Source organism: Triturus cristatus, chromosome 7, assembly GCF_964204655.1.
Source record: "Triturus cristatus chromosome 7, aTriCri1.1, whole genome shotgun sequence".
Classification (NCBI taxonomy): Eukaryota; Metazoa; Chordata; class Amphibia; order Caudata; family Salamandridae; genus Triturus; species Triturus cristatus.
Window position 1 is genome coordinate 1,823,581,447 of NC_140590.1, and position 21,664 is coordinate 1,823,603,110.

Below are 21,664 nucleotides of genomic sequence, written 5' to 3' on the forward strand. Positions count from 1 at the left end.
CGGCCCTTTCTGTCAAACCTGGTGCATCCGGACCAATGCGGCTTTATGCCGGATCGGGGCACTCGCCACTGTCTCCGTCGCCTTCACGTGGCCCTGGCTCATCGCCACCGCATATCCCAATATCTCGCTCTCATACTTGCCGACTTCGAGAAAGCCTACGACTCGGTTGGGTGGCCCTACCTATTTGAGGTCCTGACCCACATGGGTTTCGGCCCCAAGTTTTTCGGAATGGTGTGGGTCTTTTACGCACGCCCCCGTGCCAGAGTGCTGGTTAATGGGGCGCTGTCGCGGCCGTTTCGGATCAGCCGGGGAACACGGCAGGGGTGCCCACTGTCACCCCTCCTCTTTGCTCTTGCTATGGAGCCCCTTGCTGCCCTGGTGCGAGTGGGCCCTCTTCTTCGGGGCTGGGAGTGGCCAGGTCTTGCGCCAGACAGAATAGCCCTCTACGCGGACGACGTTTTGTTGTACCTTAGCGATCCGGCGCAATCGGGTCCCCGTGCGCTCCATATCCTGGGCCGCTTTGGCCACGCATCTGGCCTCTATTTAAACCTGCACAAATCGGTCCTTGTGCCTCTACACCCCTCCCGGGAATGCTTTGACTGGCAGGACAATATTCCCCTCCGCCGGTTGTCTTTCAAATACCTGGGTATTTGGGTCTCCCTTCTCCCGGAACTGAGTTGGGCCCTTAATGTGGCCCCCCTGGTTAAGAAAGCCAAGGTAGACCTGGCACGATGGCAATCGCTCCCGCTCAACCCGCTGGGGAGGGTGGCACTCTACAAAATGATGATTCTCCCCTGGTTCCTTTATGTATTACAGAACACTCCCGTTCCTTCCCGAGGCCTTGGTTCCGCGAGCTGGATGGGTTGGCGACTCGATTTCTCTGGGGTGGTGGGAGACCGCGGCTGGCCCTGTCGACATGTCGCCTGCCCACCTTTGATGGAGGGCTCGGTATGACCAATCTTTACCTCTAATATTTGGCCACTCGCCTCCTCGTCATTCATGAAAGGTTCGGAGAGGGATGGTCCGATCCGGCCTACAGGGTGGAATTAGACGACTTGGGTTTCTCCCGCATTCTGGACCGCCTGTATGGCGCTCCCATCCCCGCTTCCTGCCCCGACATCACTAGAGCGATCTTCGTGGCCTGGCGAGCGGCGCTTCGCCATACCCGGTGGACCGGGTGGCTGACTCGCGCCACTCCCCTTTGGCATGAGGCATGGCTGCGGGACGTTGCGGACCTGGAAGGTTTTAGATCATGGGACCTGCTTGGCATCTCCCAGCTGGGGGATGTCTGGCGGGGGGGGACGCATGTGCTCATATGCTGAACTGCAGGCGCGCTTCTCTCTTCACTCATCTCAATTTTATAAGTACCTCCAACTGCGACACGCCATACGCACCTACACCCCTCTGGACGTTCGGCTGCCGGACCACAGCCCCCCGGAGGCTCAGGTCTTGCTGGGTAACCTAGGGAGGGGGGGTATTTCCCGAAAACACCGTTCTCTTATTAACAATACCCCCGTGGTCCAGGACGGCTTGAAGGGAAGGTGGGAGGAATGGGTGGGTCCCCTGGACGAGGTGGACTGGCGGGATGCCCTTATGGCCCCCCGGCTGGTGACGGCCTCCGCACAACTGCGGCTGATTCAAGTTTATTATCTTCACATTGCCTACCTCACACCGGCGCGTCTGCACCGTGCAGGCCTCTCCGTCGACGCATCTTGCCCCCGCTGTGGTTTTGACCCGGCCGACTTCATCCATATGGTGTGGTCATGTCCGGAATTAGGGGGCTACTGGAGGGGCATAGAAGCCGATCTCACAGAGGTATTGGGCTGGGAGGTGCCACACAACCCTAGACACACCCTTCTGGGCATCACTGACGGTCTAGATGGCACACGTGCTGAGAAGCTATTCCTTATGACAGCGTTAATGGTGGCGAAAAGAGATATTGCAGCGGATTGGAAGCACCCACAGCCGCCTACCCTGGCCAAATGGAGTGCTGGTGTGTACTGGTGTGCGGCCCATGAACGGACCCTCTATCAGGCGAGGGGCTGCCCTAGGAAATATCGTAGGGTATGGGGGAAATGGTTGGGCAATGTATTCTGAATAGGTGCTTCGGGGGGGTGGGGGCGGAGGGGGAGGCTTCGGGTGGGGGCGGGGGGGTGGTGTGGTCTCATACCGTGCGATTGTACAGTGGTGGCTTGACAGGCTCAATGTTTCTTTTGTTATGTCTTCTAAAACCAATAAAACTTGTTTATCAAAAAAAAAAATGCCATCTTACGTGTAGAGTGGGCTTTAGGGGGAACAGATAGCGTTTGTTTTGCTTTGTGGTAGCAAATCTGTATGCATTTAACAATCCACCTAGCTATCCCAGATTTGGAGATGGGGTTGCCTTTGTGTGATGGTGAGAAAGACACGAACAGTTGGTTGGTCTTACGAAACGGTTGTGTTCTCTCGATGTAGTAGAGTAAGTCTCGTTTGACATCTAATGTGTGGAGAGCTCTTTCTGCAATGGTCTGTGGCTGCAAGAAGAATACGGGTAGTTCCACAGATTGGTTTAGGTGAAAAGAAGAAATGACTTTAGGGAGGAATTTTTGATTAGTGCGCAGAACAACCTTGTTATGGTGCATTTGCAGAAAGGGTTCTTGAATGGTGAGTGCTTGTATCTCACTGACCCTTCTGAGGGAAGTGATGGCTACAAGAAAGGCAGTTTTCCATGTTAGGAATTGAAGTTCACATTTGTGGAGAGGTTCAAAGGGAGGCCCCATTAGTCTTGTGAGAACGATGTTTAGGTTCCACACAGGTGAGGGTGGCACTCTGGGGGGAATTATTCTTTTGAGGCCTTCCATGAGGCTTTTATGGCAGGTACTCTAAAGAGTGATAGATGTTGCCTGTTTTGTAGATAAGCTGCTATGGCTGCAAGGTGCAGTGTAATAGAGGTGTAGGCTAGATTGCATCTTTGTAGGTGTAGTAAATAGCCTATGATGTGTTGAATGGACACATCTAGGGGATTGAAGTTATTGTTGTGACAATAGACGACAAAAAGTTTCCACTTGGCTGCATAGCAAGCTCTAGTGGTAGGTCGTCTAGCTTCTCTAATTACGTTCATACAGTTTGGGGGAAGATTTAGATAACCTAATTCTAGGATTTCAGATTGCAAGGTTGAGCGGAGCCGGGTCCGGGTGCCTGATCTCTCCATGGTTCTGGGTTAAGAGGCGTGGAGAGAGGTGTAACTTTTGGTGCGGTACTACAGATAGTTCCAGCAGTGTGGTGTACCACGGTTGTCTGGCCCAAGTTGGAGCTACTAGGATGAGAGTGAGGGAGTGTTGTTGTAGTTTAATGGAATGAGTGGGAGAGGCGGAAAAGCGTACGCAAATTTGCGTGACCAGTTCATCCATATCGCATTGCCTTTGGACAATGTGTGTGGATACCTGGCGGCGAAGCTTGGGCATTTGGCGTTTTCGTGGGTGGCGAAGAGGCCTATCTGTGGATGTCCCCACATTTGAAAGTACGGGTGAAGAACTTGTGGATGGAGTTCCCACTCATGGATCTGTTGTGTTTGTCTGCTCAGCAGATCGGCCATAGTGTTTTGGACTCCTAGGACATGTTGGGCTAGGAGAAAGATGTTTTGGGGTATGGCCCATCTCCATATGCTCTGTGCTAGCTGAGAGAGCTGCGGAGAGTGTGTGCCACCTTGTTTTTGTATATAGTACATGGCTGTCATGTTGTCTGTGCGGACTAGGACGGCCTTGCCTGATATTTGTGCTTGAAAGGCCTTTAGGGCTAAGAATATGGCTAGTAACTACAGATGGTTGATGTGGAGTAACTTTTGTTGAGGTGTCCACCTGCTCTGCATGGTGTGATGTAGTAGGTGAGCTCCCCAGCCGGAGAGCGATGCGTCTGCCGTGAGTACTATCTGAGGAACCAGTTCCAGGAACGGTCGCTCTTTGGAAAGGTTTTTGGTGGTCCACCACTGCAGAGAGCGATGGGCACGACCGTCTACCAACACCAGATCTGTCAATTGACCCTGGGCCTGGTTCCAATGGCGCGCTAGCACTCTTGGAGAGGACGCATCTGGAGTCTTGCGTGAGGTACTATGAATATGCTAGAGGCCATCATTCCTATTAGTTGCATGAACACTCAAGCTGGAAGAGAGTGTTCCAGTTGAAATTTGGCACGTAGAGCCTGAATGCTTGCTATCCTGGCAGGACTGGGGTAGGCTAGCGCTTTTGAGGTGTCTATGGTGGCACCGAGGTATTGTTTTACGTGGAACGGTTGCAGATGGGACTTCGTATGGTTTACTGTCAAGCCCAGTTCGTGAAGTAGTTGGATAGTGGCGTGAGTGTGTTGTACACACTTCTTGTATGAGCTGGCTTTTATTTGCCAGTCGTCTAGGTATGGGAAGACGTGGATGTGTTGTCTTCGCAGGTGTGCTGCCACTACCGCTAGGCACTTGGTAAACACTTGCAGTGCTGTGATGACTCCGAATGGGAGCACTTTGAATTGATAGTGATGATCGTCCACTACAAACCTGAGAAACTTTCTGTGAGCTTTGTGAACGGGAATGTGGAAATAGGCGTCCTTGAGATCTAGGGTGGCAAGGAAGTCGTTCTGGGAGAGTAGGGGAAGTACCTGCTGTAGTGTGACCATGTGGAAATGGTCTGAGTGTATGTAGTGGTTTAGGGGTCTGAGGTCCAGGATGGGCCTGAGAGTGTCGTCCCTTTTTGGTATGAGAAAATATAGGGAGTACACTCCTATATTTTGTTGGTGGGCAGGAACTGGTTCTCTTGCACTCTTTTGTAGGAGGGAGAGTACCTCCTGCTTTATAAGTGACAAATGTGCCTGTGACATTGGGTGCTGTTTGGGTGGAATGTTTGGGGGGGTAGATGTTAGTTCGAGGCAGTAGCCTGACCGAATCTGTGTTACCCATTTGTCTGAGGTGATGGTAGTCCAGACAGGAAGGAAATTGTGGAGTCTGCCCCCGACCGGAGTGGGATGGTCTGGGGGGAGTGGAGGGAGGTCATTGGGTAGGGGTGGAGGCAGAGCGGGAGGTGTTAGTTTTGCCTCTGCCTTTATTGTTGTTACCTCTGTAGCCACCTCTCTGGTAACCCCTAGTGAAGGTGGATTGGGTAGGGGCCTTATAGGAAGTGGAGGCGCTGTCGGAGGAGTAGCCTCTGGAGTTGGTTCTAAAGGAAGATCGGCGAAAGGAGCACCTGGGAAGTTGTGACTGCAAGGCTCCCATAGATTTTGCCGTGTCAGTGTCCTTTTTCATTTTTTCAAGGATAACATCGACGTTGGGGCCATACAGATGTTGCTCGTCAAAGGGGTGGTTGAGGGTGGACTCTGCACCTTGGGTTTGAACCCTGAAATCCGTAGCCAGGCATGCCTACGCAGGAGGACGCTGGTATTAATGGCCCTAGAAGCAGTGTCAGCTACATCGAGGGTGCAACGAATGGAGGTATTGGTGATTACTTTACCCTCCTGGATTGTATTTGTCAGGGAGGTGTTGCTTTATGGCTTCCAGTTCATCATAATGTGCCCTTTCATATCTTGCTAAAAGCGCTTGGGTGTTTGCAATGCGCCATATGTTGGCAGCCTGGGATGCAGTTCGCCTGCCAGAGTCCTCCAGGAGTTTGGACTCCTTATCGGGTGGTGGAGCCTCACCTGATGCCTGGGAGTTTGCAAGGTTTCTCGCATTGGAGACTACTAGGGAGTCTAGTGGTGCGGCCCTCTGATGTAGGTGGGGTCTGTAGAGGCGGCCTTATACTTTTCCTCGATGCGAGGGTTGATGGCCCTGGCTCTGACCGGGTCTTTAAAGACCTCCGGTGCGTGCTTGATAACTCCTTCAAGCATGGGCAGAATGGAAGTGGCCCTCTGTGTAGTGTCAAAAGTGTCTAGGAGGAAGTCCTCCTCCACGGGGTCTGTGTGTAGATCAACTCCGTGGTAGTGTGCTGCTCTATGGAGCAGTTGGTTAAACCCCATTGTGTCTTCAGGGGGGGACGGTCTTGAAGGGTAAAGGTCGTCCTGCGGGACGTTAGGGACGTCTGGGATGTTGTAGTCATCCCATGGGTCTGGGGAGACTGTAGGAGTGGGGTTCTCTGTGGGCTGATCATGGGGCCCGTCCCCTGACTCATCGTAGACCTTGTCCTCATCCTCATCAGGAGTGGGTGTGGGGAATGATGAGGTGGGGGAGGCGGAGGGGAAGGAGGAGGTGGAGGAGGGGGTGAAGGCAGTCTCAAAGGGGAGGTAGCAAAGTCTCTTCTCTTTGGAGGTGGAGCTGGGGCAGGCTTGTCCATCGGTCTCTTTTTAATGCTGAGCATCAAATGTCCAGTTTTAGGGTCTTTGACAAGTGTTTTTTGTAGTGGATCGGACCGAAATAGTTCATCTGTGGGGGGCCGATCCGTCAGCGCCGAAGGTGTCGGAGCCGTAGGTTTTTTAAGCTTCGTGTCGGCATCGGTTCGATGTTTTGAACCGTGTGGTTTAGAAATGTCTGGTTATTTCCTCGGTTCCGAGATGACTTTCGGCTTCGAGGTGTGGGTGTCGAGGGCCTTTGGTTTTTTGCTCGGCTCCAGGGATGGTGTCGGTACCGAGGAGCTGGTGCCAGTCTTCGGCGGCGAGTGCTTCGGTGTGGAGCTTGGCGCAGAGGAGGAGGCCATCTTCTTTTTCGGAGCTGGTGACGAGGAGTGTTTGTCGGCACCGACGGTAGGCTGGCTCGAGCCCGAGCTGCCGGAAGGCTTGATGGGCTTCTTAACCGGGCTCGAAAGCGAGGTATGGGAAGCAGAGTCTTTGGCCGTGCCTAGGCCCGAGGGCGAAGGCGTGACCGAAGCCTTTTTCTATGCTGTCGAGTGTGGGGGTCGATGTTAGTACTCACGCCCCTCTGTGCCGGAGTGATGTTCTCGACATCTGAATCGTCGGCTGCGGAGGCGCTGACTAGGCCCTCTTCGGTGTACTGCTCCTCCGGATTATCGACGCCTTCTCCGAAGATGTCGTCTGGGATTGCAGTCGACGAGTGTGCCATTGTTCTCCTCGCTCGTCGGTCCCGAATAGTCTTCTTCGAACGGAAGGATTTGCAAGCCGGATAGTCTCTCGCCTCGTGTTCTGGGTAGAGGCAGAGGTAGCACACCTCATGGACATCGGTGTGGGGAATCTTCGACCCACATCGAGGGCACTTCTTAAATGGAGTCCTTTCCATCAGCCAGGACCGGAGCCCAGGTAGGCCCAAAGGCCTTCGTCGATGACCGGAATCGAAGACTTCGAAGGAGAGTCGCGTCAAGTGTGGAGATCGCGATCGAAACAATACAGCGGAAAGGGAAGGATTGCGCGCCGATCAGAAGAACTGAAAACGGTTTGGAAACGGAGCGCGAAGAACACATCCGAGCCCAATGGCGGAAAAATACAATCTGAGGCTGGAGCCGAAGCCCATGCGCAATACGATCCAAAGGAGGAGTCACATACCTCGTGACATCCAAAGACTTTCCAAGAGGAAAAACAACTGCAAACATCCGGACCCAACACCAGATGGCGATCTATGCACAGTGTGTAATCTGCAGCTCATATGCCTCGAACCTATGTTTATGATATGATCAATATGAGAACGTTAACTTGTTACAAACTGTGCTACTTGAGCCACATTTGACTTCATGATGCGTGCTGGAAGGAATGTGGAAAAAGCTGCACTCTCCAGGTGACCTGAAACAGTCTGAAACATACCAGAACATTCTAGATCATCCAGAAAATCTTGGCACCCATCTTGAGGACAAGATGTTAATTCGAACACGGTTGTTTGGCAATCAGTGTTTGTGAAGAAAAGTGTTGCCTGCCCAACATCACTCTGCACCTACCTGATTTTAATTCTGTCTGCTTCTGTTGGAAGCTTCCTGATCGATTCCTGCTTCCCTCGTCAACGTCTCTGGATTGGCTGCAATCTGAAATATAATAAGAAAAAAACAAGTAAGGATTCTTATTTTAAGGCATGCACGAGAAATAGCCCAAGACTAAAACAAGCAAGCATTTGCCAACTACATTGTAGAAATCGAGAACTTAATGCTCAAGTTTGGTACAAGGATCCAAGACATTCAGTTGTGACTTCGGCCCTAGAGCTGCTCTGTTTGTTTTTTTTTAAATAACAATTTTATTAGAAATGAAAACCACAACATTGCAACAGTCCTGACACTTACATAGCACCTTTGCAGGTGACATATACGTCCAGACTTCAGAGACAGCACGTCATACATCAGGGCAGTATGCCTGGGGGCAAATCGAGCAGTAAAACTTTACAGAGGCGGTCACAGACATAAGTTAGGATTGGGGAGCTCCCCATACACAGCATTGGAATGGTGGTCTGGAGCCATCAGTTCACATCGTTTGCCCCTACTTGATCTAGGATAGCTTGTCTCTCCCTACGAAGTTCCACTGTTGGAGAGATACAAATGTCTCCTCGATACCTATTCCAGCGCCCCCACTTGCGATCCCACCTCCGCGGACAGCCTCTACTTTTGTAAACAGTTTTCTCCGCCACCATGGCCTAAACCATATCCGTGGCCCAGTCGCGCAGCCGCGGCATGGTGTCTACTCCCCACTTCTGGGCAATGTTCCTTTTTGCAATGGCCCAACCCCCCGCCACCCACTCCTGTTCCACCTGAGTGAGGTCTGTATCGTCCCACACGTTAAGGAGGCAGAGCTGGGGGGAAGGGGTGACAGGTTTAGCTATCGTCCTCACCATCTGTCGGGTGACTTCTATCCAGTATTGCTGAATGTGGGGGCATGTCCATAATATATGCAGGAATGTACCTGTCTGGTGACAGTGCCGCAAGCAGAGTGCATCTAGACGTCTACCCATTTTATACAACAGTGTGGCATCGAAATACACCCGGTGCAAAATTTTGAGTTGCACCAGGTGGAGTCGCATTGGTATCGCCACCTCCCGAGGGGAAGCTAGAGCGTCAATCCAGTCGTCTTCAGCCATTACCCCCAAATCCACCTCCCATCTGGCCCGCAATTTATGCATTGGATCGGTCCGATTATTAACTAACTTTCTATAGGTCAGGGAGATAGCCCTGCGGTCCATGAGATCCAGCAGCAGCCTGTCCTCCAGAGGAGAGGAGGCCGGGAGGGGGGCGCCGGCGGGGTGAGTGCTGTCGATAGCATGACTGATTTGCAGATACCGATAGTATTCTGAGGGCGCGAGTTGTTATTTGAGCTGAAGCTCCGCAAATGACGCCTTTTTGCCTTTAATCCAGATATCCCCCACCGTAGAAATGCCGATCAGGTCCCATTTATCGAAACCTGCGCAGGAGCTCAGACGCCCCAGACAGTCAGGTTCCCAATGTGGAGTGGCCTTAGTCAGCCGCCCATGCCAACCCATGCGCCGCTGGAGCCTGTGCCAGGTTTCCACCGTCCGGGCCGTAGGGCCGGTCAGGTCTAATTTTTTGGGGTTTGAGTATAGCGCCCTGCTGTACCCTCCCTTCCCCAAAAGCCAGTGGTCAGTGTGGAAGCTAGGATCATCGTGGGCGCCGAATACCCACTGGTTGATCGCGATCAGTTGCGCCGCTTGATAGTAGAGGCGTATGTTCGGCAGTCCTATCCCCCCATCGTACCAGCCCATTGTGAGTTTGTTCATTGCAATTCTGGGTGGTCCAGTGTCCCATAATAGACCTCGCAGTACCGCCTCAATCTGCACGAAATAGGAGTCGGGAATCTGGATGGGCGTATTTTGTAAGACGTAGAGGAAGCGCGGGAGGGCCAGCATCTTGAAAAGGGCTGCCCGACCCAAGAGTGTGAGGGGCAGCGTCTGCCAATGGGCCACATCTACCCTGAGCCTCTGCAATGGGCCCCTTAAGTTGCGCTCGTGAAATAGGGACGGATCAAGCGTTATAAAAATGCCGAGGTATTGGAAGGCCTGTGTTACCACCGGGATGTTATATCCCCGGGGACTATGAGGCGGATTACCCCAGAAGGGGTACATCTGGGATTTGGACCAGTTAATCTGGTATCCGGAGTGGGCCCCAAAAATATGAAAAATATGGAGTACCCTATGGACCGAGCGCGCTGGGGAGGCCAGGTACAACAATATATCGTCCGCATATAAAGAAATGCGGTCTTCATGGTCTGGTGTCCATTTTAGGCCTCTGATTTCGGGGTCCCCCCTGATCCAGACCGCGAGCGGCTCAAGTGCTAATGCAAAAAGAAGCGGCGACAGGGGACAACCCTGTCGTGTGCCTCGGCACAGGGAGAAGGTGCTCGAGCGGTGATTATTAACTGAGACGTGGGCCATGGGCCGACTATAGAGTAGTCTGGTCCATCCTATCAGCCGGGGGCCCAGCCCCACGCGGGTCAAAACAGCGAAGAGATAATCCCACGCCACCGTATCAAATGGAATCCTGGCATCAAGGGTGAGCAAAAGGGCCTCTTCTTGGAGTGTTGCAGCACGGCCCAGTGCTCCGTGAACTCTGCGCAAATTGCGCGCAATGTTGCGGCCCGGCATAAACCCCGACTGGCCCGGGTGGATCAATGCAGTGAGATACGGAAGCAGTCGGTTGGCCAGCAATTTGGCCAAGATTTTGGCCTCCACTGTAATCAGGGATATAGGACGGTACGAGGCACACTCGTCCTCAGGTTTACCAGGTTTACGGATAACCACTATGGTGGCAGTGCGAATATCGGCCGGGAGAACGCCAGCATCATAGCATTCGTTATACAAGTTCAGCAGGTGGGGCGCAAGTTTTAGAGCCATAGGTTTCAGGAGCTCTATTGGGATGCCGTTGGGACCCATGGCCTTGCCAGAGCGGACGTCTCGGATAGCATTTTGAATCTCCTCAATCGAGAGATCAACCTCCATGGCCTCCTTGTCTTGCTGAGAGACACAGCACATTTCAATAGTGGCTAGGAGACCTGCCGCCCAGCGTGCCTGTGAGTTCTGCGGCGCCTTGTAAAGTTGCTCATAATACTTAGCAAACGTCTCCGCAATGTGTTGAGGGTCAGTGAGCAATACATCATCTGGCCCTTTAATGGCGCCCACCCACCGCGCTGCCATTTCCTTATGTTCTAGCCATGCCAACAGCTTGCCGGAAAGCTCACCCAACTCGTATATTCTGTGCCGGGTCGCCAGACTGCGTCGATTGGCCTCCTCGAGGAGCAGTTGTCTATAGTCCTGTCTCTTGACATTGAGTAAATGTTGCGTATCTGGGGCATGTGGAGCGCTGCTCTCGAGGTGAAGTATCTCAGTTTCCAACTCTCTCACTCGCCGCCTACGCTCAGCCCTGTGCCCCACTATCATGGACAGCGCCCTTCCCTTGATGACCGCCGCGTAAGCGCCCCATAGCGCTACCGCCGATTCCACTGACCCGGTGTTTTCCTCAAAATAATGATCAGTATCTTGCCTCAAGGCGTCCCTAATGTGTGGGATTTTCAGCAGCCAGGGCTGAATCATGATGGGACCAGGCCGTCGCTGCTGACGGGCGCCAAAGGTAGATGTGACCGGGGAGTGGTCGGATATCCCCCGTGCTAAGCTCGTGGACTCAGTGAAGTGCTGAATATGTTGCGCCTGGGTGAACAGGTAATCGAGCCGTGAGTGACTGCCATGCACTCCCGATTGGAATGTGTAAAGCGTGTCCCGGGATGCGACCATCTCCAAATGTCAACCAGACCGAACGCCTCCATGAAATTACGCAGCTGCGAACCATGTGTGGCTTCCCGTCGAGGCGGAGCGCGATTCATGGCATCATCCATAGTTAAGTTAAAGTCGCCGCCCACCACCAAGGCGCCATCAGGCAAGGTCATCAAGAGTGTCCCTACATCCGCAAGGGTCTGGCGCTGAAGGCCGGGAGGTGCGTAAACAGAGAGTACATTGAGGACCCTCCCTTCCCAGCTACCGGAGCATGCTACATACCTCCCCTGCGGTTCCAACCGCGTCGTATGTATCACATATGGGCACCCCTTACGTAGGAGGATCCCCACTCCCCTAGATCCTGAGGTGAAGCCAGAATGCGCTATCATACGATACCCCTTTCTATCCAAGGCCTGGCATGAATTCCCTATCAGGTGTGTTTCTTGGAGCATAACCAGGTCAAGCCGGTGCCGATGAATGTACCGTTGCACTATGCCCCGTTTAAGTTTGTCGCCCAGCCCGTTGACGTTCCAGGTCATAAGGCTAAGTCCCTGAGTCACCGCCATAAAATCCTATCAGTACTAGCCTAGCCTGGTCGGAGTCCTCAAAGCATCGTGGCCCCTCGGTCACCCCAGCACACCTCTCGTCAGTCTCAGGCTCGATAAAGGAGATAAGGCCCTGTGTCTGTAGGTAAGTATCCCATGTGACAAATTGACAAAGAATGCCATTTGGTACTGCTGCAAGAAAACAATAAAAAACAACCCCCCCCAACAAACCCAATCAAACCAAACGACCCCCCCGAAAAGGCATCTCCCTCCCTGCTTCCCTGCATTACGGGACTAAAACCGCCCGCCACCCCCAACATGCAGAGCGCCTGTCGCCCCCCCCTAAACAATTTGAGGAAACGTGCGCAGCCCCACTCCCCACAATTTAAATAACAGCACATAGGATCCACCCCCCACCCCCGCTAAAGAGAATTTGCCACAACAATTGGAGTGTCCGAGCCCCTCTGAGCAAGCACCCTCATAACCACTATTGGCCCCCCGTAATGTTTTAAGAAAACAGTGCCAACAAATGAATATACAGTTGAGAGCCCCTCAACGACCGTGAAGGCCAGTCCGCTATCTCCCCACAGTCTGCAATGGGAGTCCACAGTGCCAACCCACCAAATGGCAGGACACTCTTCAGTTCCCGGGGCACACCCAAACAAGCCATACTCACAGTGTGAAGGTACCCATTCGACCCCTGCCTCAAGTTAGGAAGGTCCGTTGTGGCCATTCAAAACACTTCACCCTTTTATCATCGTCCTGAGCTAGGGTTCCTCAGCTGGACCCGGGGCCGCCAAGTCCAGTCTTGACGGAGATCGCCTTTGCTGACGCCAATCTTCGGCCCTATCCGCCGCCGAGGGTCCCTTTCGCTTCCTTTTGTCCGCCGTGCGCCAGCCCTCCAGCCAGTCCCAAGCATCTTCCGGGCGAGTAAAGAACCAGGATTTGCCCTCGGCCTCCACGCGTAGCTTGGCAGGGAACATCATAGCGTATTTAACTTCCTGTTCCCGGAGGGCCTTTTTTACCTCCAGGAAACTGTGCCTTTGCTTCTGGCCTCGTAGGGTAAAGTCAGGGAAGAACGTGATGTTGCTGTTCTCAACCGTGACTGGTGGAGCCGCCCTCGCCGTCTGGAGAATAACATCCCGGTCGCGGAAGTTAAACCCTCGAGCAAGAAGTGGTCGCGGAGGTGCCCCCGGTCGAGGGCGGCCCCCCGGCAAGCGATGGGCTCTTTCAATCGAAAAACACTTTGATAGTCCTCGGGGCTGTAGGTGCTTGAGGACCAGGTCCTCCACATAGAGGTCCGCTGACTGTCCCTCCGCCCGTTCCGGAACCCCAATGATGCGTACGTTATTCCGGCGCATCCTGCCTTCATAGTCATCCAGCTGGCGGGCCAGCGCCTCATGGGCGACACGCATGTCTGCGACCTCACGTTTGAGAAGGGCAGTGTCACTGGACAGTTCCTTGGTGACAGTTTCCACAGCACCCACCCGGTCGGCAATCTTCCTCACATCCTCCCGGATCAGACCCACCTCGGTGGCCACGGTGTCGATGCGAATTTCAAGGGACGCCTTGATAGCAGTGATAGCCTCCAGGAGATCTTTGTTCGTAGGTTCTGCCTTGCTATCAGAGGCCGGCATCTTGTCCCGGTCACCGCCCTGCTGGTGTTGCCACGCAAACTTCTCCAGTTTGGTCTGCCCCCGGGAGAGCAGAACAGGCCTCCCGCGCGCCGCAGGCGTCCAGTCCTCAACCGCCGTCCTCTGATAAGACCAGGTCACAGCCGCGGCCCCCAGCAGTAGTTTTGCGCAGTGCAGTCTCAGGACCACCGCCAGCCCTCGCACTCCAGCCCAGCAGAGTCCGCCTCCACTGGTATCGCAGGGGGCCACCACTATCACCCCTTCAGCTTTCTGGTTAAGTCGTGGTAAGGCAATGGTGGCTGATTACAGATCGCTTCTCCTCCCAGGCTCCACTGCACATCACGGCGAGACAGATCAAGGTGGGGCCCCCATTGCGCACCCCCCGGGCGCCGTCAGCTCTCCGTCTGCCTCCACGGATCACGACCGGTTTATGAAGGCCGCCCCGGGTCTACAGGCCTGTGTCTGCAAGGTACCTCAATGTCCTTCACGTCGGGGGTCACCGCTCCAACCACTCGGCCCCTCGGCACCCGCGGACCTCCAAGGACTTTCCCTGCAGTCGCCACAGGGATCCGGCGAAGCCAGGTCCGGCAAGGAGCACCACCAGTGCGTCGCCGAAGGCCCCGTCACCCCAGGCCTCAGCCACGGCCTCGCGTGGCGCCCGATCGGCTTAACGACGCACCTCCGCGGGCAGAGGCACCCGCGAGGTCACGGTCTCTGGAGCTCCCGCGGGGGGATGCCGCCGGTCAAGCCCAAAATTTAACTGCCAGTAGCCGGGCACCACAGAAGTATTGCGGAGGCACCCGGGCAGGAATCGGGCCAGCAGGGGCGAAGTTATGCAGGATAGTTGGGGAGTTACAACAAACAAATGATGGACGGAATGCTGACAATGCAGACATTCTCCCCCAGTCAAGAGATCTGGGTTAAATCCATTGTTCTTTTGCCCACTACACCACCCCAGTTTAGACATGTCCATATGCAAATCAGTCTTGACCCTGTGCCTCATGGGAACAGTCCAGCCCGAACTGCCAAGCCATGTCTTCCCTGGACCGGAATCAAGCATCCAAGGACCGGTTTCTGGCTATCAGCCGTCATCAGCCAGGATAGCTTGACTCCAGTGGCGTAGTGAGCACGGGTCCCACGTCTGGGAATACCCATCCCACTTAGGGCGAAAAGCGTTACAACAAACAAATGATGGACGGAATGCTGACAATGCAGACATTCTCCCCCAGTCAAGAGATCTGGGTTAAATCCATCGTTCTTTTGCCCACTACACCACCCCAGTTTAGACATGTCCATATGCAAATCAGTCTTGACCCTGTGCCTCATGGGAACAGTCCAGCCCGAACTGCCAAGCCATGTCTTCCCTGGACCGGAATCAAGCATCCTAGGACCGGTTTCTGGCTATCAGCCGTCATCAGCCAGGATAGCTTGACTCCAGTGGCGTAGTGAGCACGGGTCCCACGTCTGGGAATACCCATCCCACTTAGGGCGAAAAGCGTTACAACAAACAAATGATGGACGGAATGCTGACAATGCAGACATTCTCCCCCAGTCAAGAGATCTGGGTTAAATCCATCGTTCTTTTGCCCACTACACCACCCCAGTTTAGACATGTCCATATGCAAATCAGTCTTGACCCTGTGCCTCATGGGAACAGTCCAGCCCGAACTGCCAAGCCATGTCTTCCCTGGACCGGAATCAAGCATCCTAGGACCGGTTTCTGGCTATCAGCCGTCATCAGCCAGGATAGCTTGACTCCAGTGGCGTAGTGAGCACGGGGACCCGTGCTCACTACGCCACTGGAGTCAAGCTATCCTGGCTGATGACGGCTGATAGCCAGAAACCGGTCCTAGGATGCTTGATTCCGGTCCAGGGAAGACATGGCTTGGCAGTTCGGGCTGGACTGTTCCCATGAGGCACAGGGTCAAGACTGATTTGCATATGGACATGTCTAAACTGGGGTGGTGTAGTGGGCAAAAGAACGATGGATTTAACCCAGATCTCTTGACTGGGGGAGAATGTCTGCATTGTCAGCATTCCGTCCATCATTTGTTTGTTGTAACGCTTTTCGCCCTAAGTGGGATGTTCTCTGACCCACCTGTCCGTGGTGATGGTATTCCACGTGGACTGGAACCGCTGGAGTCTCCCCCCGACAGGTGTTATGTGGTTGGGGGAAAGGGAGAGGGCGTCACTGTTTGTTCTTGGGTGAGGACCTGGTGTTGCCGTAACCGCGTCCACTGCCCTTGGTGCTGGAGCCACGATATCCACCTCTGGTGTTTTTATCGTAGGTACTCTGTGTGCCCCCTTTATTGTAGGTTTGCTGTGACCCCTGTCCTCTAGCCGCTCCCCTATTTCCAGGGCGACGAAAGGAGCCACTACGAAATGTCTGCGTTTGGAGAGCCCCCATCGACTTTGCAGTGTCTGTGTCTTTTTTGATCTTTTCGAGGGTGGTGTCAACTTCTGGTCCGAATAAGTAGTCGGGGTTGACAGGCTGATTGAGGATGTTATTTTGAACCTCAGGTTTGAATCCGGAGATTCTTAACCAAGCGTGTCGTCGTAGCATGACGCTGGTGTTTATTGCCCTCGCAGCTGTGTCAGCGGCATCCAGTGCACACTTAATGGATGCGTTTGTGAGAAGTTGTCCCTCTCTGATGAGGAGCTCCGCTGCCTCTTTGTACTCGTCTGGTAGATGTTGGAGTAGGGACTCTAACGTGTCATAGTGTGAGCGATCGTAGCGAGCCAGGAGCGCCTGTGTATTGGCAATGCGCCAGATGTTTGCTGCCTGGGCTGCAATCCTTTTTCCGGAGGTCTCCAGCACCTTGGACTCCTTGTCCGGGGGAGGAGCATCACCAGTTGTCTGCGAGTGCGCTCGTTTGCGAGCGTTAGCAACCACGATGGAATCCAGAGGTAACTGGCCTCTAATGTACATAGGGTCCCCGGGCGCAGGCTTGTATTTTTTCTCGATCCTGGGGTTTATCACCCGTGCCCTGGTTGTTTCCTTGAAAATGTCCTTTGCTGGCTTGAGGACACCTTTTAACATGGGCAGAGTCTTTACAGTCCTCTCTGAGGAGGCGAACGTGTCCACTAAGAAATCGTCCTCAATTGTGTCCGAGTGGAGTTGCACTCCATGATTGGCTGCGGCACGTTCAATGAGGGCGTTGAAGGCAGCAGTGTCCTCTGTGGGAGATGTTTTGGCGCCATAAAGCTGCATGTCCTGGGTATCTGTAGCGGCACCCGGGTCTGCAGGGTCATCCCAAGCTTGATCTGGGTCCTGCTGCTCCTCAGGATCTATATCCCTGGGGTAGGTGGTGTCATCAACCATGTAATCCTCCATTGCGTCTGTGTCAGAGGGCGTCGGAGAAAAGGACTGGGGATCTGGATAGGAGGTGTGGAGGCGTTCATATAGAACTGGTTCCGATTCTGCTGGCAGTTTTTGCTTTAGAGGGATTCTGTAAGAGTCCAAAGCCTGGTCGGAAGTGACCTTCCGCTTTCGGAGCATGAGCCTGCCAGTGTCGGCGTCGATGTATTGGGACGGTGAAGGCCCAGTAGGAGAGTGTCCAGTAGATGGGGACCTTGTCTGGGTGACACGTGTTCGGATCTCGAATATTTTTGGCGCTGTGGACAGCGGCAAACCAAAAGTGATGTTGGTTGGTGCCGAAGGTGCCTTTGGAGCCTTTTTCGGCTCGGAGCCGGACGTGGCCTGGAGGGCTGCCTGTTCTCTGATACGTTGCAAGGACGCTGCAACTTGTCGCACCGAGAACGCCGAAGGATCTTTGGTGCCGAGTGGTTCTGTGGAGGTAGGTGTGGACTTCTTCGGAGCCACAGGGTCATCAAGTCGAGGAGAGGTAGTAGCGGTCGACGGCGTCGATGACTGGACCGTAGTCGCTGCCTTCGCAGTGGATTCCGATGGAGCGGCCATTTTAACCTTGTTGGTCGGGGCCGATTGCTTCGGTGCCGGGGGCCGAGGCGTTTTGGTGGTACCGATGGCCTTCCTTTTTGGATCGGTGCCGACATCCGCTGCAGCGAGTTCGGCGCCGAAATCCCTTTTGGTGCGTTCGGTGCCGATGGTTTTGGCTGGCGTCGAAGGAGTGGAGGTCTTCGAGCCGACCAGTGCCAGTTTCACTTTCGGTTTCTGTTGAACCGGTGCGACGATTCGTTTCGGTTTCGTTGAAGGGAAACCAGTCTTTTTCGGTAGTAATGGCTCTCGCTGGATGTTCGAGGCCGGGCCAGAGGGCGGGGCCGAAGAACTGCGGGATTGATCTCGGGTAAGGCCCGAAGGCGGTCCCTCGACCGGAGCCGTAGACTGACGCACTTTAATAGCCTCCGTTTGGACGGGTAGGCCCTGCTCTTCACCAGAGCTATCTTCTTCGGCCCCGAAGGCCTCATCGTAGTCCCCTACCTCATCGTCGGCTTCTTCCCTGTGAAAAAGCTCTTCATCTGCGTCTTCCGATTGGGAATCGTGTTCGGAAGCGGGGCTGGAGTTTATGTTTTCCACGCTTTCAACATCTTCGTCCTCGGTGCTGAAGATGTTGGTCGGGGCCGGTGCCGATTGCTGCGCTTCTAATCTCGCAGCTCGTCGATTCTGGAGAGTCTTCTTGGATCTGAATCGGGCACAGGCCATAAATTTCAATTCGTCGTGATCCGGAGAGAGGCATTTGTTGCACACCGGGTGGACGTCGATATGTGGATATTTTGCGTGGCAAACAGGACACCGTTTGAATGGGGTCCTCGATTCCATCGTCGATGTAAGGTCGATGGTCGGATGAAACGGATCCGAAAAAATTTGACAAGGTTGCTAAACTAGCAAGTAAGCTGTCGATACCGATCGGGAACAGTACCGACGAAAACTAAAGGCCTTTTGGCCTGAAACTAAATTTTCCTAACTTGAGTCAAGATAAGCACATCCGAACCCAATGGCGGAAAAAAATAATCTGAGGATGGAGAGGATGCCCATGCGCACTGTGGTCCAGGGGAGGAGTCACCTATCTCAGAATACTTCGAAGACTCTTCCAGGACAACAACGTGCAAACATCCGGACCCAACACTAGGCGGCGATCTATGCACAGATATGAATTCAGCAGCCCACATGCCTCGAACATTACATTTCCAATGCAAAACAGTCACGTTTCCCAACAAGCAAACCAAGACAAGCTTTATTTTCTCTCCTTTGGGAAGGAACCATGCAGTCAGCAGACACAGCAGACATCTAGATGAGGGCCTCTTAAATCCCTCCAGACACTACAATAGGAACTTGTAGCCACTTGCAGAAGGTACGGCGCAGACGCTTATTTGCATGCTCATTTGATTAGAAGATTTTAATTTACCGTCAACTTGGTCCGAAGGGATCAGAGAGTCCTGGAGCCCTGTAGAACGAAAAGACATGGTTAAGGATTAAAAGTTAAGTGAGCCATAGAGGAAACTAGCAAACTACAGAACAGTTGTAGAACACAAGAATTCCACTGCAAGCAGGGTCACAGTACCGTGTGATGTTATAGTTCATTGTGCAAGCTGTCCAGGAACTGCCTGAAACTTAAAATGTGACATAACACTAAGGATTGTAGTTAAAAACCCCTCAAAGAGAGAACGAGTGTCTGGGATCGCAGTGTGAGGAAAAGGGGAACATCTAATTTGGCTTTTAAGGGAGAGTAGTGCAAGTTCTTAATTGTTTTGTGATCTCTTTCAGAACAAACCGAGTACCCGATCCAACATCGACACAGAAATTAATGCGGTAAAGGGGGGGATTGGAAGTTAGGTCAACAAATAGGAATAGTTGGTCAAGAATAGGTGGCTGTGGGACTCACTCCACAGGGGCTCAGGTGTTAACGTATTTTTATAAATTGCAGTGACAACAAGCACTCGCAAGTCCCAAAGGAGACAATACCTCATTCTCCACTTAGGAATAGCAGGACTTAGCACTCTTCGCTCTTCTTTCTTCTCCTTGTTTTCTTACCCACTTTTCCCTACATTCCTTGTAACAGGTTATGTGTAGTTATGCTAGGCTGGTCCAGGGAGGTGGTGAAGACAGATAAATCTCTCGGCATGTGTGCGTCGCTCCTCCCAGATAAAGATCACAGATTAGTGCCAGAGTCTTAACAGATGGTAGTTGGTCAATACCCTTAATCGAAAAGAATGATCTAATCTTGTACATATTCAAGAATTTTTTGATGTGAATTGTTAAGGTTATTTGATAGGAAAACTCATTCCTTGTCTCTGAATAAAGAGTTACTGACTCTGAGAAAAGGATCTCAAGACCTACTAACGCACGTACCGAACTTCAGCAGACTTATTGTGGCCAGTTGAAAAGCGAGCATCCTTCGTTTATCAAGGTCTCAGAGGAGAAAAAAACATGCTGTGGCTCAGGTAGAAACCTTTATGATGTTTTTGAGAAGAATTGATAGAACTGACTGCACAACCAGATCATTGATTCTAAGAGAAGAAACTGTAAGTGTAATATTATTGTTTGACCTAGCAAACATCTAACTGATGATGCAAATAAATCAAACGGAGTAGGATCTATGCAAATGAACAGTATAAGAGGACCTCTGTTACTTGAAAAGAGGGAAAAGAGAAGGAAGGTTAAGCTCTGCATGTATTGTAGTCATTGCAGTCACAAAGACAGTGTGAGAGAAAGCCGCAGTATAGAGCAGCGAACTTGAGTGGAAAAATGTTTGAAAATCTTAATAATTCACAAACTCAGAACCCTCAATTCAAAGGGACATTGAGGTAACCTTGAATCAATGAGAAAACTATTTAAAAGGTGAGCTCAATGAGAATGTTGAAGTAGTGCTATTAGATTGTACAGCTGTTGCATTTTAGAGTCTGTGGGGCTGTTCTGACAAGGCCACTTTTTGTTGCAGACAATTGAGAAAGATTAAACTGGAAGAGAGGGCTCTTCCGATGGTTACCTGGCATAGAGCCAGAGGCCCACCAAAGACGGACAGAGTTGAGGCAATGCTCTATTGCACAAGTCACACACAGCCCTATTTCTTCCCCCAAACCCTCTGTGTTCTTTTGGGATTTAGAGCCCATGAGCATCCATCCTAGATAAAGCAGCTGGGCAGAGGTGACAATATTTTTGTTCATTGCTCCTACTGGGTCAGTGGACGACAGGTTAGAGCATCCATTACCTCTACTGGTTGAAACCTGTCTTAATAGGAACCTGACAGATAGCCAAAACCTAGTTACGACTAACCTGAGTAATGAACACCAACAGGGTTTTAACCACTATTTTAGAAATAATTACAGCCTTGCAATAAGAGGACCAAGCCTCCAGACAGGAGAACCAAGAAAATGTGTGGGTACTGTGCATACAGTAGCAGGGTTGTCACAAAAGGGGAAGGCAAAATCTGATAGAGGAGTTACCCTAAAACCCTGGAACCAACCTCCTCTGCTTCCTGAGTCAGGGAATTAAACTCCCCCTTCACCAAATTCAGGACACTCTTCTACCCTACGTGGGGGCCGCTGCCTAATTCTACTCTGCACACTCTCTTGTGTAACTCTTAGTTCCGATTCACGTGGTTCAGCCACCACAAATAAATGTAGCTGGCCACGAGGAATTCACAATCTTTATCAACCAAAGTAAATTACATTTCCAATGCAAAACAGCCACGTTTCCCAACAAGCAAACCAAGACAAGCTTTATTTTCTCTCCTTTGGGAAGGAACCATGCAGTCAGCAGACACAGCAGACATCTAGATGAGGGCACCCTAAATCCCTCCAGACACTACAGTAGGAACTTGTAGTCACTTGCAGAAGGTACGGCGCAGACGCTTATTAGCATGCTCATTTGATTAGAAGATTTTAATTTACTGTCAAATTGCTCCAAAGGGATCAGAGAGTCCAGGAGCCCTGTAGAACGAAAAGACATGGATAAGGATTAAAAGTCAAGT

General features: G+C 52.4%; 1 protein-coding gene across 27 annotated transcripts in view; it reads right to left on the minus strand.

Annotated features, from left to right (window-relative positions):
- The window catches only part of LOC146813293 (uncharacterized), a 455,769-nt gene that overhangs the window by 136,407 nt on the left and 297,698 nt on the right, over positions 1-21,664 (minus strand). For 24 of the 27 annotated variants that reach the window (XM_085620134.1, XM_085620133.1, XM_085620117.1 and 21 more), the window contains 2 exons: positions 19,100-19,138; positions 7,833-7,916 (listed from right to left, as the gene is read on the minus strand). In XM_085620134.1, coding sequence (XP_085476260.1) covers positions 7,833-7,916; positions 19,100-19,138 — 123 coding nt within the window. The remainder of the gene's footprint in view (positions 1-7,832; positions 7,917-19,099; positions 19,139-21,664) is intronic. The other 3 variants (XM_085620139.1, XM_085620138.1, XM_085620137.1) reach the window with 1 other exon arrangement.